The following is a 17,339-nucleotide window of genomic DNA, read 5'->3' on the forward strand; positions in this document are numbered from 1 at the left end:
ACCTAAGTGATCGGTGTGGTGGCCAGGGGCGTCACTCGGTTAGAAGAACAGGGTGGGCTTAGCCCCCAGGAGGTTCCTTGATGCAAGATATTTTTGCTCACAAGTTTTTGGCACGGTATTAGAATTACACAACACTGAATACATCTAAATGGTTGAAACGGAAAGTGTAAGAAAGCTTGAGTCATCTTCAGTACGCATGAGATGGCCCTAACACATAAGGACAGTGTTGTTGCATGGAAAAGCGAGCAGGCAACTTGCAAACAGGGAAACGTTGCACAGATGATAGCAGTGTAAACAAACTTGCACAGCACTACAGAGTTGACCTGAAAACAGAGGAGGTTCTGGCGGAAAGAAACTTTCTTGCCTGCAAAACAGAGGCTGGATGTCCATCCAAAGATATGTTGGCTGTGCACAACCTCTTTGATTTAGAATTTTTGCACTTGCAAGATTGTTTTGCTTACAACTTGTTGTTACTGTATTAGAATAACACAACAAATACTGAATAAATCAAAATGGTTGAAAAGTAGAGATATTATCGGCCGATAAATGCGTTAAAATGTAAAATCGGAAATTATCGGTATCGTTTTTTTTATTATCAGTATCGTTTTTTAAATTTATTTATTTATTTATTTTTTTTATTTATTAAATCAACATAAAAAACACAAGATACACTTACAATTAGTGCACCAACCCAAAAAAAAAACTCCCCCATTCCTCATTCACACTCATTCACACAAAAGGGTTGTTTCTTTCTGTTATTAATATTCTGGTTCCTACATTATATATCAATATATATCAATACAGTCTGCAAGGGATACAGTCCGTAAGCACACATGATTGTGCGTGCTGCTGGTCCACTAATAGTACTAACCTGTAACAGTTAATTTTACTAATTTTTATTAATTACTAGTTTCTATGTAACTTTTTTTATATTGTTTTACTTTATTTTGTATTCAAGAAAATGTTTTTAATTTATTTATCTTATTTTATTAATTTTTTTAAAAAGTACCTTATCTTCACCATACCTGGTTGTCCAAATTAGGCATAATAATGTGTTAATTCCACGACTGCATATATCGGTTGATATTGGTATCGGTAATTAAAGAGTTGGACAATATCGGAATATCAGCTATCGGCAAAAAGCCATTATCGGACATCCCTATTGAAAAGCAATATTGTTAGTTTTCTGTTATTATTGTAATGGTAATTTTAAAGCATTTAGACCACAGGTGTCAAATTCAGGGCCCACAGGCCAAACCTAGCCAGGAGGGATGGATGATAAGGTCTATCACAATAACCTGCCATCAGAGGTGGGTAGAGTAGCCAGAAATGGTACTCAAGTAAGAGTACTGTTACTTTAGAGATTTATTACTCAAGTAAAAGTAAGGAGTAGTCACCCAAATATTTACTTGAGTAAAAGTAAAAAGTATGTTGTAAAAAAACTACTCAAGTACTGAGTAACTGATGAGTAACATACACACACATATCATATATATATATATATATATATATATATACACACACACACATGTATACATATATATACACACATATATATATATATATATATATATATATATATATATACATTGATATATACAGTATATAATTTATATTTATTTTTTTGGCCGTTTTTGTTTACATGTTAATAGTGTTTTAATGAATATACATGCATGTTTAACACATATAGATTCCTTTCTTTCATGAAGACAAGAATATAAGTTGGTGTATTACCTGATTCTGATGACTTGCATTGATTGGAATCAGACAGTAGTGATGACAAACGTCCACGTTTTCAAATGGAGGAGAAAAAAAGTTCCTCCTTCTGTCCAATACCACATAAAGTGGTTGGTTTTTGGCATCTTATTTGTCCAGCTTCCATATTCGTTTTTATACACTTTACAAGAAATACATTGGCGGCAAACTCCGTAGCTTGCTAGCTTGTTTGCGCAGGCTTTCGGAGACTCTTAATTTGAAAGCGCAGGCGCGATGGAGCGGCACTTTTATTGTGAAGACAGGAACTGTGCAGTCAATCTTTAGGCTTTCGACGGGGTGTACGGTTGAAATAAAAAATGGTCTTTTTTCCTTCACACTTTTGATTGATTGATTGGAACTTGTATTAGTAGATTGCACAGTACAGTACATATTCCGTACAATTGACTACTAAATGGTAACACCCCAATAAGTTTTTCAACTTGTTTAAGTCAGGTCATGTGACCGCCTGGCTCTGTTTGATTGGTCCAACGTCACCAGTGACTGCATCTGATTGGTGGAACGGAGTGAACGTCACCAGTGACTGTATTTGTTGAAACGCAGGCACTATGAAGGTCTGTCTGACAGACCAAAACAAACAAAGCGTGCATTAACAGATCGATAAAAATTAGTAACGAGTAGTGAGCTGAATGTAGATAAAAGTAGCGGAGTAAAAGTAGCGTTTCTTCTCTATAAATATACTCAAGTAAAAGTAAAAGTATGTTGCATTAAAACTACTCTTAGAAGTACAATTTATCCCAAAAGTTACTCAAGTAGATGTAACAGAGTAAATGTAGCGCGTTACTACCCACCTCTGCCTGCCATTTATGGTGAAAACCACAAAAAGTGAAGATAAAAAAACACCCATAGTACTCCACCTTTTTGTCAGTGCTTCCAGTCGTCAAAACCCCCAAAACACCACTCTAAAATAACACTAAAGCTATTAAACTACATCAATTAGGTTTAAGTAGCACACCTGTAGTAGTGTGATCTGCTTATCATACGGTATGGAAGTTATTTTTCTGTCAGCAATGTTATACACATTATTATTATGAGTTTTGTATTACAAGTCAATCAGATAGTTATGATGCGACATTGTGTGAACTCTCCCACGCTCCAGTCGCATAATGGCGAATAATGATGACGCTTATGATAAGAGTCATCATTATTCACCGAAATAGACGGTTACCAAAATAAATAGTTGACAAATTAGCAAAAAGAGGCGAAAATCAAGTTTTAGGAACTCACGCCAATCAATGTTCCACCACTGATCGCCAACACACTCTTCAGAGCAGACATCGAGGCAAATGTCCCCAAAACTGTGAGAGACTTCTTCTTTCACAATCTTCTCCGCGGTTCAGAAAATGTTGACTCTGATTGCACAGAATCCTTGAAATTGCAACAAATGTGCCAGTACTGAGACCACTAGAATTGAAGCATGTCTAATTCCGAGTTTACTTCCTTAAACACTGCAGGACGTGCGACGTCATGACTCTATGTTTGTTTTTGGGTCAGTTTGCATTCACAATTGGGAGCCTGGACACATTTTGTTGTAATGTGAACGACTACATAAAAATATCAGATTTGACAAAAAAATTGGAATTGGACATCCTACCCTGCAGTGTTGTGAACACACTTCATGTAGCTGCTGCGGTCTGGCTCGACCTTGCTAAGGTAAGGGTGAAAACATGGACTGGATTTTCAGTATAGCATTTCTGGCGTTACTCATGGAACGGATTGGATTGGATAATAAGCGCTGACTAAGGATCTTCAAATGATTTATAATCTTATTGAAAAATGACAGGTTATGTTATTTATTTAAATATTCCTGCATATTTATATAGAATTTTTCAGCAAATTTTCTAAAATAGACCCAATGACGCCAATGGTGGGGTCATAGGTGTGGAGCAGCTTACAGAGGTAAGGCGGGGAAAGACCATGTAAGAATTTAAAAACAAATAAAATAATTCAACTAATATATATGATGGGGAAGGTGTTTAGGGCACTGTCGACCGGTAGGAGGCCACGGGGAAGACCCAGGACAAGTTAGGGAAACAATGTCTCCCGGCTGGCCTGGGAATGCCTCGGGATCTCCCGGGAGGAGCTTGACAAAGTGTCTGGGCAGAGGGAAGTCTGGGCTTCTCTGCTTAGGTTGCTGCCCCTGCGACCTGAAGAAGATGGATGGATCATAATTTATATATAAAATATAAGAATAATGCAATAATTGGAAATGTCATTAATAGTGCAATCAATTAATTATTTTTTAAATGAAATAAATCACACTTGTGAATTTTTTTTATTAATCTTAGTAAATAACTTGCATGTATAATTTAAATTAAAGCTGCAAGCAGCGATGGACGGGACCGACTTTGAGGGCTCATAAAATCCAAACCGGAGCAGTAATTAAAACTCTTTCATCAACTTTTAATCAGAAGGGTTCAATCTCTCTCCTGTGCTAATTTGAAGCCAACACGACAAACGCGCTCAGAGGAGATAATGTTTGAAAAAAGGTGACTGTTTTTACACAACTTTTGTTTAGAAGGGGGAATTGCAAACTTCCTGTTGATTTTTGCTGGGGGTTGTCAGTGTATGAAATATAGGTCTAAGTGAGACCTACATAGAGGTTTTCGTTTCATGTCTCTACGACATTCCTACTGGGAGTTACAAGCAGTTTTGTCTGTGTTTTCTTCCTAGGGGGCGCAAAGGGGAATTTTGAGTTTTGGGGTTTGGTTTTTTGATTAGATCGCAATTTTTGCCAGTCCTGATGTGTGTGTCCAATTTGGTGAGTTTTGAAGCATGTTAAGTGGGTCAAATTACAGCTCAAAAAGGCGGCGGTACAAAAATAAAACGCTAGAAATACAATAGGGTCCTCTGTCCCAAAGGGACTCGGTCCCTAATTACTTTAAAAATCAAAAGATCTCTATGTTGATACAAATGCCATTTTATATTACACTTTTTTTTTTAATAACGTCTTACTTGAATGTATGTCATTTATTTGCTCAAAACTTGATAACTGTTTTGTTTAAAGTCCCTTTGGGGTGTATTTTAGAGTGAAATATGCCAGCGATCTCTGACCGTATCACAAAGCGTTGCCTTCCAAGTAACTATCCACAGTTAAAGAGGACCTATTATGCAAAATCAAATTTTCTTACCTACTGGTACCTGCTTATGTGTATTTTGGATGTGCATAAGTACTGAACATTTGAAAGCAAACAATGTGGGCATTGCAGAGATATTTATAAAACTTCCTTCATACTTCCTCCAAACGGTCTGTCTGGAATTTGCTCTGACTTGTGACATTTTCTAACCTGTGACGTCAGCGGATTATTATTGGTCAAAATTTACCCACACATACTCGCACGAGTCAGCCATTTAAACATTTTTGTAGAAGTGGATGTACCACGAAATGTCCACAATGAAACCCAAATGAAGGAAAATGCTGTCTTCTTGGTTTCTTTACCCATCTCAAGTCTCTCCACAAACTATCAGCTAGTGATGTGCGGATCGATACTTTAATATACAGAATTGATACCACATCTTTATGCTCTAATATCGAGTCTCAAATCAAAATTTCAATACTTTTGATACTTTAGTTCAGGTGTGTCTAAACTTTTCCTACCAAGGGGCCGCATACTAAAAAGTCAAAGAATGCGGGGGCCGTAATAATATATTTTTTTATTAAAAAAAATGCTAAAAACAGATATTGTGTCTGCTTTGTATTATTGGTGACTAAGTATAGTATTATTTTAAAAAATTCCGCTTTTTCTCATTGCATTCTGATTTTTTTGCTTTTTTCTTACATCTTTACTATTGTTTTTTTGCCATGTCAGAATAGAATAAACATATTAATAATACAATTATGTAACTGCATAAACTAGTGTCAAAAATGTTACTAGTACAATAATAATGTCCAGTTAAACATTTAATATTGTTTATTATGGTTGTTGTAATTTTTCTAATTTATTCATAAGTTAGTATTATTTTATTTTTTTAATAACTAACTAAACTTTGTTTATATTTTAAGTACATTTTATTGTAATTTTGAGAGTTTCTAACATTTTAGATCAAGAGTGTCTAAACTTTTTTCACCAAGGGCAGCATACTGAAAAGTCAGGTTTGAGAGGTCATTTTGATATTTTTTATGAAAAAAAACAACAAATTATTATTTGAAAATACACAACTTTTTACATTTTAGTAGACACGTTAGGTATATTTGCATAAAGTATCGGATCGGTATTGCCGATAGCAGCCTGAATTTTACTTGGTACCGGATCAGAAAGTAAATAAGTGGTATCGCACATCACTACTTTCAGCTCCACCTGAAGTAAAACGTGCCTTAATTTACTCTTTTCTGGTTCATGGCAATGTGCCTTTAAATGTGAAGAAATCCCTAACATTGGACTTTCTGAAAAACTACTTTTAATGGTGGGCTCTGTGACTACTTTTTGTGGCAATGGAGGAGACAATGAAGCGGTAAGTAATAACAGTCGTTTGGAAATGCGTGAATGATACGTTAACAATGTTAGCTCCATTTGTTGTGTAGCTTGCTTAGCCTTCTACTGTATGACAGTAGTGTCATAAATAAGGATTTAGCTAAAAAGTACTTTTAATTGGATCAGTGTCTACTGTGTTTTGCCACGTTCGCAATGTAGCTTATGGTGTAGCTTACTGTATAGCCGGCCCGAGCCGCTATTGTTTACAAGTGGTCAAAGCAGCAGTGCAATAAAAGTATTAACATGATAGAGAATAGAAAATCATTTTATTGTCAATATACACATACATACGTCCAAGATTTAGCATTGGAGAGACTAAGGACTTGGTCTTAGTTGAACCTTAGTCAGCGTATTATACCAGATTTGCAGCCTGGCTTCCTTCCTTTATCTCTCTGTCAGTGTTGTCTTCTCTACAAGCAGACAACAAAACACGGTCCTGCTATATCATCTAGGATGTTGTGATGTGTTGAAAGTCAAGTAAAAATTATAAGGCAGGTGGCGATCACCGATGTCCATATTCCATACAATCTTAGCAAAACAAAAAAACAACTACGAAACAGGTCTGCCGGAGCAGGGTCGAAAGCCCAGTCACCGTGGTAAGGAGGGCTTCATTTCCATCTAACAACTCCGCCTCTGAAAACAAACCGTTTTTAAATGAGGCCAAAAAGTGGCTTGAAGATAGGTCTGTTCAGCAAAATCAATGCAAAAATGTTCACCAATTTTGACATGTTATGAAAACCAAAATGAAGTGTTAAAAATTGAAAAAAAAATAATATGACCTCTTTGAAGTAAAACAAATTGCATGATTAACCTGTGATTATATATGATAAATGCATGTATTTTTATTAATCACATGCCTTAACACGTACACTTTAACAGCCTTAGTCATCAATAATAGTACATAAGAATTCCACAGATAATATTGTGTGTAATTCAGACTTTTTAAAAAGTGTTCAAAAAAACAGATAATGTTCTGTGGCGTGCAAACTAATATCTGTAATTCAGTGTAAACAGAAAACACAAAATGAGGAAGGCTGAGATGGAAATGTTTGTGAATCATCCATCACCCAATACTTTGGAAATGCAATACATTTTATCAAAACACAAATTCAAGACAAGCAGCAATAGAATGCATTTTAAAACATGATGTCTGTGGAGGCCTGTGACAACCATGACAGGAAATGGTGATATGTTACTGCTGATGTGTATGGTTGCACATGACAGTAAAACAGAATCAAACAGTCAATCAAATCAAATAAAAAAAACACAATTGCTTGTCAGACACCTTCAAATGTCAAGGACAAGAAAATGCAATGCAATCAATCAAACAAATAAAGTTGCAAAGAAACTCAGTTTACATGACATCCTTCTGTCCATCGTCCATCTTCAGCCACTATCAGCCAACCGACTGCTGGCTTTTATACCAAGCTAAAGAAATCTCCCTGCGAGGGAATCTGCTGAGTGTTCGGCTTCACGTCGGACAAATTGCATTTTTAGGATGTATGAAAAATGCCACTACATGCCTTATTTCATGTGAAGGTGTCTAATAAGTATGATCTATCATCTAATGTCCACAAAAAAGAAAAAAGAAACAGTTCAAAGGGACCTGGCATATAATCTGCCCCAGGGGTGCCAGGATAAAGCAATAAATTAATATTTTTCAAAGGGCACCTGTGAAACAAAAAAAACATTAAAGTCTCTGTGATTAAATTTTTCTCAGGTAAAAATGAAATCAACATACAGTGGCCACAAATGTGGTCATCTAAACACATTTTCCCTACGATGATTCACAGCATTTTCATCTGCTTCCATAAATATCCACTCTATAAATATGTCACATCCTTACAATACAATAAAATAAGCCATATTTCATGGCATAGAACGTTTTTGCCAGTACCAAATGAAAGTGTGTGTGTGACACTATTCATAGGTTATGGGTAAGACACACACTTCATAAAACGTAGCAGTCTTGAAATACTGATTAGTCAGGCTTAAACATAGTAAGTTTAAAGTTAATGATGATGCAGTTTTGAATTGGCAAAGTGTAAATTAATGTGTTTTGAATTATGGTATAATATAAAAGTTTTAGAAAAACGGCACAAAATATAATAAAGAGATTATTAAATCACTTGTACACAATGTAGGGACATCAGTCTTACCAATGTAAAATCAAACAAATCTTCAGGCTTAATTTCACATTAAGAACAATCAATCAGCTCCTGGGACATAATTTCACTGTTCTGAATGTCTGCTGGGTCACTGGTTGCAAGCAGGGCTTTTGCGGAGTCCTTATGAGCCTCCATAAACCTCTGCAAGTACTTTGAGGTGTAGAGCCAGTGATGTTTCAGGACGTCCTCGAGTTCAAAGGCCTTTGACTGACGTGCATTCATCTTACGGAAACGCCTGAACAGTTTGTTTGCTGACTCGTTCCCCTCACTTGCCCAGGCTCCAATAGACCCATCTCGCTCTATTATCTCGGGAACATGGGCCAGAGTCTTATGCAGGTAATTGGTTATCTTGCCATTGTACCTGTATTTGAAGGTAGAGGAGATGAGGTCAGCAAAGCGCTGGGAGTTAAAGGTGTAGCGGCACAACTGGTCAGGACACTCTTTGGCTGGGCAGGTGGAGCGCCACACAGGCTTCATTTGAAGGTAAAGCCTCATCAGCTCCCTCAGGGCTTCCCTCCTGTCCTCTGAGGGAACCAGCTGACACACCACTTCCACAGCCTCCATGGTCATTAGCTTGCGGGCATAGTTGCCATTCATCCTCATCACTGGTTTGAGCTTTAGCTTCTGCCTCAGTTCTTTATCTACAGCTGCCCGCCAGCTGCGCCGTTCTTCCTTGCTGGGCTTTTCTTTTCGGTACACTTCTCCTATTTCATCCTGGAAAATTTTGTAGAACTCAGTGGCATTGCCAATGTCACAATGTAACGCATCCAATGTGGATTGGGTCTCGATGAAGGGCTTGGCAGAGACCCCTTTGACTCTGTCTCGCAATTCCTCTACAGACTCAGAAAAAGGGTTGGTTCGCCATATTTCATAACGATGCAGGTTCTCATCATGACTTCGTGTAATTGAGTGGAGTACTATATTTTTAGAGGCCTGCGCTCGACTGGAGTCACACAGCGTGCATATATAGGTAGAGCCTGAGGCTTCCAGGCCCTCAAATTCGCGTACAATCTTCTCATCGTATCCCGTGCCCCTGAAGTGGAAGCAGAAAGATCGAGGCAGGCCAGCTATGGATAGGATGAGCCTACTCTTCTTCATTGCATTACGCTCTGCAACTACTGGCCCTAGGAGAGCTGTGAGTGTCTCGTGGTCTGATTCATCCACAAACATCAGACACAGGGGCTTACAGGACAGTTCGGAATTTGGCTTTGGCTCAGTGAAGATGGTAACCTCCTCATTGTTTTCACCTCGAAAAACCGAAATAGACATAACGGTAAAAGAGAAACGCACAGCTTTCTCTGGAACAACCGGTCCCCCTCCATGTTTTTCACTGATATCTCCCATGCCGTCACAAGATTCTTTGATCATAACACTGAAACCAATGGTACAGGCACTGTCTTCCATCCCTATGTCTCTCAGCCCCTCAACAATGTCCTCCTCCAGATCCTTTATTGCTGACACCAGAGCCACATCATAGCGGAATCTTCGAGTGATGGTGTCAGCTGGTGAGTCATCCAATGTGCAAGTCCATCCAGATAGCCCATCAATAATGCCAACGTTGCAAGCTGTAGACACATTCTGGAGAGCTGGCTGCCATTCAAACTGGTGAAAACCAGGGAGTAACTCTTTCTCTGCAGCTCGGAGAGTGTGCAAGGGCTGGAAGATCTGGCGGCCACTCATGGCTTTAACAGTCCGGTACATTTTGTGATATTGGCTGCAGCTCAGGAAAGTGTTGACCCTAATAGCCAAACACACAGCCGGATGCAACGCAAAGCCCCTCCCTGCAAAAAGAGACAAATTAAAGAGTTTCAGTCAAACACAAAAGTAGGCAAAATAAAACAAATTTAAAAGGCAAGAAGAAAGAAATGCAAAGGGGACATTAAGAGAACTAGTTAGTACCAAAATGTGAATTTTGCAGAGACTATTTTTTTGTTTACTTTCTAACATTCTGACCACTACCTGGAAACACCAAAGCTGTTATTCAGAGCACAGAAGCTCATGGATACAAAATATACTATTTACTAATTTCCAAATGTTATAATAGGCCAGGGGGTAAATCAGTCAAGCTGGCAAAAAAATATGTATTGGCTACAGATGAAAACAGATACCAGCTGGCTTCAATTCCCAAATGGGGAAGTTGGTGTTGTCTGTGTCATTTGCACATACAAGAGCTGCTGGTGTTCTGATTCAGCCCCTTCACAAGAGGTGTTATTCCATATCAAAGGGAGTATAAAAATGAAAGACTGACAGTCAGGCAGAAAGAGAGTGAGGGCTGGAGAAAATTAGGGAGAACAACAATGGTGGTGTACTATCGACAGGGATGGACAAGCATGAAAAGCTTTTCAATCAAAAGCACAGAAAAGCTCCTCTTTTTTAAATAGTGAACTTCTAAACACTGAACTTTTCAACTCGTTAATTAAGAGAAGAGTGCAGCCCTCAGATTATGCCCGAAATAAATGAGAACTAATTAATTCAGCTGTTTGTGTCTTCAGGAGCTATGAAGGATGTACACTGATTGAACAAAGGCCTGATTAATAGCCTCTTACCTTGCATCATGACCTCTAACTCATCTGCCTTCCGATGTTCATTCCCAGATCTCAGTGCCAGAAGATACAGCGTCAGACACACAGACTTCAGGTCGCCACCTTCCCCTTTATCTGCAAACGCCTTCACCTGATTCTTCAGTTCCCTCAGTCGATGCTTCTGGGCACGCCGTGTGAGCGATAGCAAGTGCTGCCGGGGTCGTCCTCCTTTATTGGTTATCAGGTAGTTGTCAAGATCTGATGATTGCTGTCTCGTTGCATCTTGCGTTTGCAGATCATGGTCCGTGCAGTGAGCTTTAAATGAGTCTAGTCTTACTTGTCGGCCACAGCCATCTCTCGGGCAGAGCAAAAAAAGAGAATATAGGACGGACAAAAAAGTTTTGGCAGGGAGAATGAGGTCATTGTTGGCACAGGGCAAGTTGCAGGCCGGGCAGTGAGGTCCTATAATGTGGTTGTATTTTATAATACAGCTGCGGCAGAACAGGTGCCCGCAGGGGGATTGAACTGGGTCAGAGAGCAGATGGTCACACACCATGCAAGTAAAAGAACAGAAGAAGTCAACAGGGAGATTCTCAGACATAAGCTTGCTACTCAGGTGCTCTTTCTGACAATGTGTGATGGTCCTCACCCAGTGCTCTCTTTGGACACTGGGACTTCTCCATCCCTTAAGCACAGGACCATGAAGTTGGCCTCCAAACGGTCTCAGAACCCGACTCTCACCGCTGACAGTGCTGTGGCTTTGGTCCAACCTTATTCTTTTCACTAAGCAGTGGGCTCTGGGAGTGACTTTGATCCTTTTTCTTCCGGTCCGCTGGTACAAATGTTTCTTGGGTGAACAAATGTGGCAGAGGGCATAATGAGGTTTCCATTCTGGGACATTTGTCCTGGATAAATTGCAAACACCCCCTCCTTGCATGGCTATTGTCCAGCAGCGATGGCAGAAGGAAAGAGGATGGACAGATTCTGTATCATGTGTCACATTCACTTTGAAGACTTTAAGAATGACATCTGGCCATTTTGTTGACAAGCAGCCCATTTTGCGAAGGGAATTCCTGCTTTCGTCATCCAAAGCTGCATGGACACCATAGACTGGGCCTTTGACTTTTCTTAAAGTGGTTCCACAAAGGCGGCACAGATACCTAAAAAGAGAACAACAATCAAATATGTGTTTTCAAAGAGAGATCAAATACAGTTGTCTCTCTCTACCTCATGGTTTCACTACATTGCAGATTTATTTTTTTGTACTTTTTTTAATTGAAACTATCAAAGTTAAAAGTTACAGTACCACTGATAGTCACACACACACTAGGTGTGGTGAAATTACCCTCTGCATTTGACTTATCCCCTTGTTCCACCCTCTGGGAGGTGAGGGGAGCAGTGAGCAGCAGCGGTGGCCGCGCTTGGGAATCATTTTGGTGATTTAACCCCCAATTCCAACCCTTAAAGCTGAGTGCCAAGCAGGTAGGTAATGGGTCCCATTTTTGTTGTTGCGAGTGTCAAGTTGCCCCAGTTTTGCAGAACATCACGAGCCGGTGGTTTCACATATGGAAGCCCAGTTCTAACTTAATAAGTTTCCCAGGAAGTGATGAAGTATTTTTATGCTGTTGCCATATTTTAGTGGACGGGCGACAGCTATAGCAATGATGCTTGGAGGATCCTCTGTTACCGGTGAGTACTGTAACCAACAGTAGAACATACTCAAGGCTACTATATAGGGTGAAATAAGTGTAAAGGTGACTATATGGATGTTATTTGATGTTTAGAGGACTCTTATAATGTTACAAATATCTATATTTGGAAAGTCGGAAACAGTTTTTTATGATCTGTGAAAATATTAAATGTATTGATAATAATCCTACTTCGTGGTAATCTGTTCATCTCGGTTATGTACGGTCCCAATTAACCGCGATAAACGAGTGACGACTGTAAATGGTTTATGTAAATAAATCACCTGAGATGGTTCATGTGGTTTTCCATTTCTTCTAGCCTCAAATCCATTTTTTGGCAAGGCCCTTTAACATTTTCCTTGACACAACCTGGACTCACGGCGTTATCTAACGCCATACTCGGGTTACAGATGCCTGCCATGGCTTCGTTCTCCGGCTGCATCTCACTGGGCGCAGGGGCCCTCTCAATGGACTTCACTCTGAACAGTTTAAACTTCCACTGAGAGTACTTGGAATGAGGATGGTGGAGCTCAGCCGGCATGGATGATCGGGGGCCATCTGTCTCCAAGCTTTCCTCTGCCATGATTGGATTTAGGCCTAGGAGAGGTGGGAAAAAAATGAGCGTTATGCAAATGGCTGACTAATATTCATATGTAAAACAAAAATAAAAATAAAGTCCCCATGAGAAGCACATGTAGGGATGCAGTATAAATATTTCAGGGTTCCTCATCACATCCCCAGGCCTAGTTTCCTCGGAGCACTAACATTACTGGAAACAAACATAGCAGGTATCCACTGCACTACTATGTTAATGCATGACACAGTTTATAAAGATACAGTCGTGGTCAAACGTTTACATACACTTGTAAAGAACATAATGTCATGGCTGTCTTGAGTTTCCAATCATTTCTACAACTCATATTTTTTTGTGATAGAGTGATTTTGTTTGTCACAAAAAACATTCATGAAGTTTGGTTCTTTTATGAATTTATTATGGGTCTACTGAAAATGTGACCAAATCTGCTGGGTCAAAAGTATACATACAGCAATGTTAATATTTGCTTACATGTCCCTTGGCAAGTTTCACTGCAATAAGGCGCTTTTGGCAGCCATCCACAAGCTTCTGGTTGAATTTTTGACCACTCCTCCTGACAAAATTGGTGCAGTTCAGCTAAATTTGTTGGTTTTCTGACATGGACTTGTTTCTTCAGCATTGTCCACACCTTTAAGTCAGGACTTTGGGAAGGCCATTCTAAAACATTAATTGTAGCCTGATTTAGCCATTCCTTTACCACTTTTGACGTGTGTTTGGGGTCATTGTCCTGTAGGAACACCCAACTGCGGCCAAGACCCAAGCTGATGATTTTAGGTTGTCTGAAGAATTTGGAAGTAATCCTCTTTTTTCATGAAACCAAATATTAACATTGCTGTATGTATACTTTTGACCCAGCAGATTTGCAGTAGATCCATAATAAATTCATAAAAGAACCAAACTTCATGAATGTTTTTTGTGACCAACAAGTATGTGCTCCAATCACTCTATCACAAAAAAATAAGACTTGTAGAAAGTATTGGAAACTCAAGACAGCCACGATATCATCTTTTTTACAAGTGTATGTTAAGTTTTGATCGCGACTGCATAGATATGTGTTCCTCTCAGTCATTTCTTTGTTGCTAAGTGGCAGCCTGATTCCTTTCCAGACTGTCAATTATCTATATTTGTCGTTTTGTAAAGCTGGAGAGCGGACCAGCGCTCTACCCCATAAACTATATATGTGAAGGCAGAGGAAGATTGAAAAGTACAGAGTAAAGTCATTTCACATCACATTGATATTGAATAGACAGGGAAAGAGAAAAAGTCACTGAATAAAGATCAAAATGACTTATTTCCAACACATCGTTGTTCAGTTAAATAGTTCATAATTCAACAGACAAGATCAATGATACTGCATGTCAACCTGACTCTAATTCCAGCACTACCTCGTCAAACAACCTCATGAAATATTTATGCATAATATATATTTTAAGTCTTACCATTGTATATGTTTGTCACTTGCTGCGGCATCTTCTGTCTATGCACCTACTCCGAGGCCTCTATTTACTTCTAATGCTGAACTCTCTTTTGAGACCCACAGCTGAGCCTGTGTGCACGAGTGTCAGCTGGGCTCCTACCTTGTTTTTCAGTCTCAGCTGGCGTCGGTCTCTTGGGGGTCCTCTCTGTGTGGGGGCACAAGGGAAGCCCTGGAGCCAGAAACCCAAACACACTGCTGTGTGTGTTTGTTTGTGTGTGTGTGTTTGTCTTTCACAGCTTCAGGCATCTGTTACCAGAAGTCAAACCTCCATATTCTGGAATCGATGTTGTCTTGGCTTTTGTGGCTTGTATTTGTACCCTTCCTTCGTCAGGATCCCAACAGTCAACGCTCAGCACCTGAGACCGCCAGCTGATTTTGACCCCAAAAAAACAAGGTTGCACGTGTTCATAGTTTGGGGTTTAACACAAACAACTTTTTACCGACTATGTATGTGCATACAGGAATAAAGAAAAGATAAGTGTTCATTATTTGTAAAATATAAATGTGTAGGATGAACATTATGGAATGACCACACTTAGTAAGTATGTGTAAATTGTGTGTGCAAACATGCATTTGACGGAGTGAGTTGTCATCCTTGAACCTAATAAATAAATTTAAAAAATTGGCTGCAGCTTTCTTTTTGCACAATAAAATGCAGTTTGCTTAATGTCTCTCTATGAATAAAATATGTTAAAGGAAAACATTGTACATCACAGATGAAACAATATGCTATGTATGTATGCAGTTTACAGTATATATGTATATATACGAATGAATTTAAAATGAATTTTAAAATTCACAGGCTGCCAGAGCGAGGCAATAAGAACATGCATGCTCTCGTTTTTTGTGTCCCTGTCAGTAGACCAGCAGTAGCGTGAAGCAATGTTTGCATGTAGGTGTGACTGAGTGAGGGCTGGTAGACTCCGGTACAAAGTGTATTGCAGTGGTTTCACTTTTAAAAATTGCCTGAGCGGGAAAAAAAAGCTTGCTACACAATTGATTTGTCTATCCAGACTTAAAGGCCTACTGAAATGCGATTTTCTTATTCAAACGGGGATAGCAGGTCCATTCTATGTGTCATACTTGATCATTTCGCGATATTGCCATATTTTTGCTGAAAGGATTTAGTAGAGAACATCGACGATAAAGTTTGCAACTTTTGGTCGCTGATAAAAAAGCCTTGCCTGTACCAGATGTAGCAGACGATATGCGCGTGACGTCACAGGTTGTGGAGCTCCTCACATCTGCACATTGTTTACAATCATGGGCACCAGCAGCGAGAGCGATTCGGACCGAGAAAGCGACGATTTCCCCATTAATTTGAGCGAGGATGAAAGATTTGTGGATGAGGAAAGTGAGAGTGAAGGACTAGAGGGCAGTGGGAGCGATTCAGATAGGGAAGATGCTGTGAGAGGCGGGTGGGACCTGATATTCAGCTGGGAATGACTAAAACAGTAAATAAACACAAGACATATATATACTCTATTAGCCACAACACAACCAGGCTTATATTTAATATGCCACAAATTAATCCCGCATAACAAACACCTCCTCCCTCCCGTCCATATAACCCGCCAATACAACTCAAACACCTGCACAACACCCTCAATCCCACAGCTCAAAGTACCGTTCACCTCCCCAAAGTTCATACAGCACATATATTTCCCCAAAGTCCCCAAAGTTGTGTACTGACATGCACATAGCGGCACGCACGTACGGGCAAGTGATCAAATGTTTGGAAGCCGCAGCTGCATGCGTACTCACGGTACCGCGTCTGCGTATCCAACTCAAAGTCCTCCTGGTAAGAGTCTCTGTTGTCCCAGTTCTCCACAGGCCAATGGTAAAGCTTGACTGTCATCTTTCGGGAATGTAAACAATGAAACACCGGCTGTGTTTGTGTTGCTGCAGCCGACCGCAATACACCGCTTCCCACCTACAGCTTTCTTCTTTGCTGTCTCCATTGTTCATTGAACAAATTGCAAAAGATTCACCAACACAGATGTCCAGAATACTGTGGAATTTTGCGATGAAAACAGACGACTTAATAGCTGGCCACCATGCTGTCCCAAAATGTCCTACACAATCCGTGACGTCACGCGCAGGCGTCATCATACCGAGACGTTTTCAGCAGGATATTTCGGCACGAAATTTAAAATTGCACTTTAGTAAGCTAACCCGGCCGTATTGGCATGTGTTGCAATGTTAAGATTTCATCATTGATATATAAACTATCAGACTGCGTGGTCGGTAGTAGTGGGTTTCAGAAGGCCTTTAAGGTGCTGTGTAAAGTCTGCAACCGTACGTGACATTACATGCAATAAAAATATCGTGAATATGGTACCCCTCAATTTTTCTTGAATTGGCGCCCTGAACTGGTCGATACCTATAAAAGCATAGAATTTGGTACACATCCTTATTCATTTGTAATAGTTCTAGGGATTAGTAATATTTTGAAGTGGACAGCTTTTTTGTTTTGTTTTTCCTATTTCCCTTGTGGATCAATAAAGTTTGTATAAGTCTACAGATTTTATGTGCATTCAGTTTGCTAATTAAAACATGAGCTATGCTTTTAGTGGACACCAAATAACAAGCAGATCTTTTCAGGGGCGAATTGGAACAAAAATGTGGCCCTGAACTTTTTGGT

At 39.5% G+C, this 17,339-nt stretch overlaps 1 protein-coding gene across 1 annotated transcript; it reads right to left on the reverse strand.

The window, feature by feature from the left end:
* Positions 1–7,567: 7,567 nt before the first annotated feature.
* On the reverse strand, positions 7,568–14,814 carry rag1 (recombination activating 1). The gene is made up of 4 exons (XM_061969301.2): positions 14,796–14,814; positions 12,908–13,220; positions 10,960–12,095; positions 7,568–10,194 (listed from the first exon to the last, which is right to left on the reverse strand). Exons 2-4 carry the CDS (start codon positions 13,204–13,206, stop codon positions 8,444–8,446), a joined length of 3,186 nt encoding a protein of 1,061 aa, XP_061825285.1. The 5' UTR covers positions 13,207–13,220; positions 14,796–14,814; the 3' UTR covers positions 7,568–8,443.
* Between the last annotated feature and the right edge of the window lie 2,525 nt (positions 14,815–17,339).

Source organism: Nerophis lumbriciformis, linkage group LG10, assembly GCF_033978685.3.
Source record: "Nerophis lumbriciformis linkage group LG10, RoL_Nlum_v2.1, whole genome shotgun sequence".
Classification (NCBI taxonomy): Eukaryota; Metazoa; Chordata; class Actinopteri; order Syngnathiformes; family Syngnathidae; genus Nerophis; species Nerophis lumbriciformis.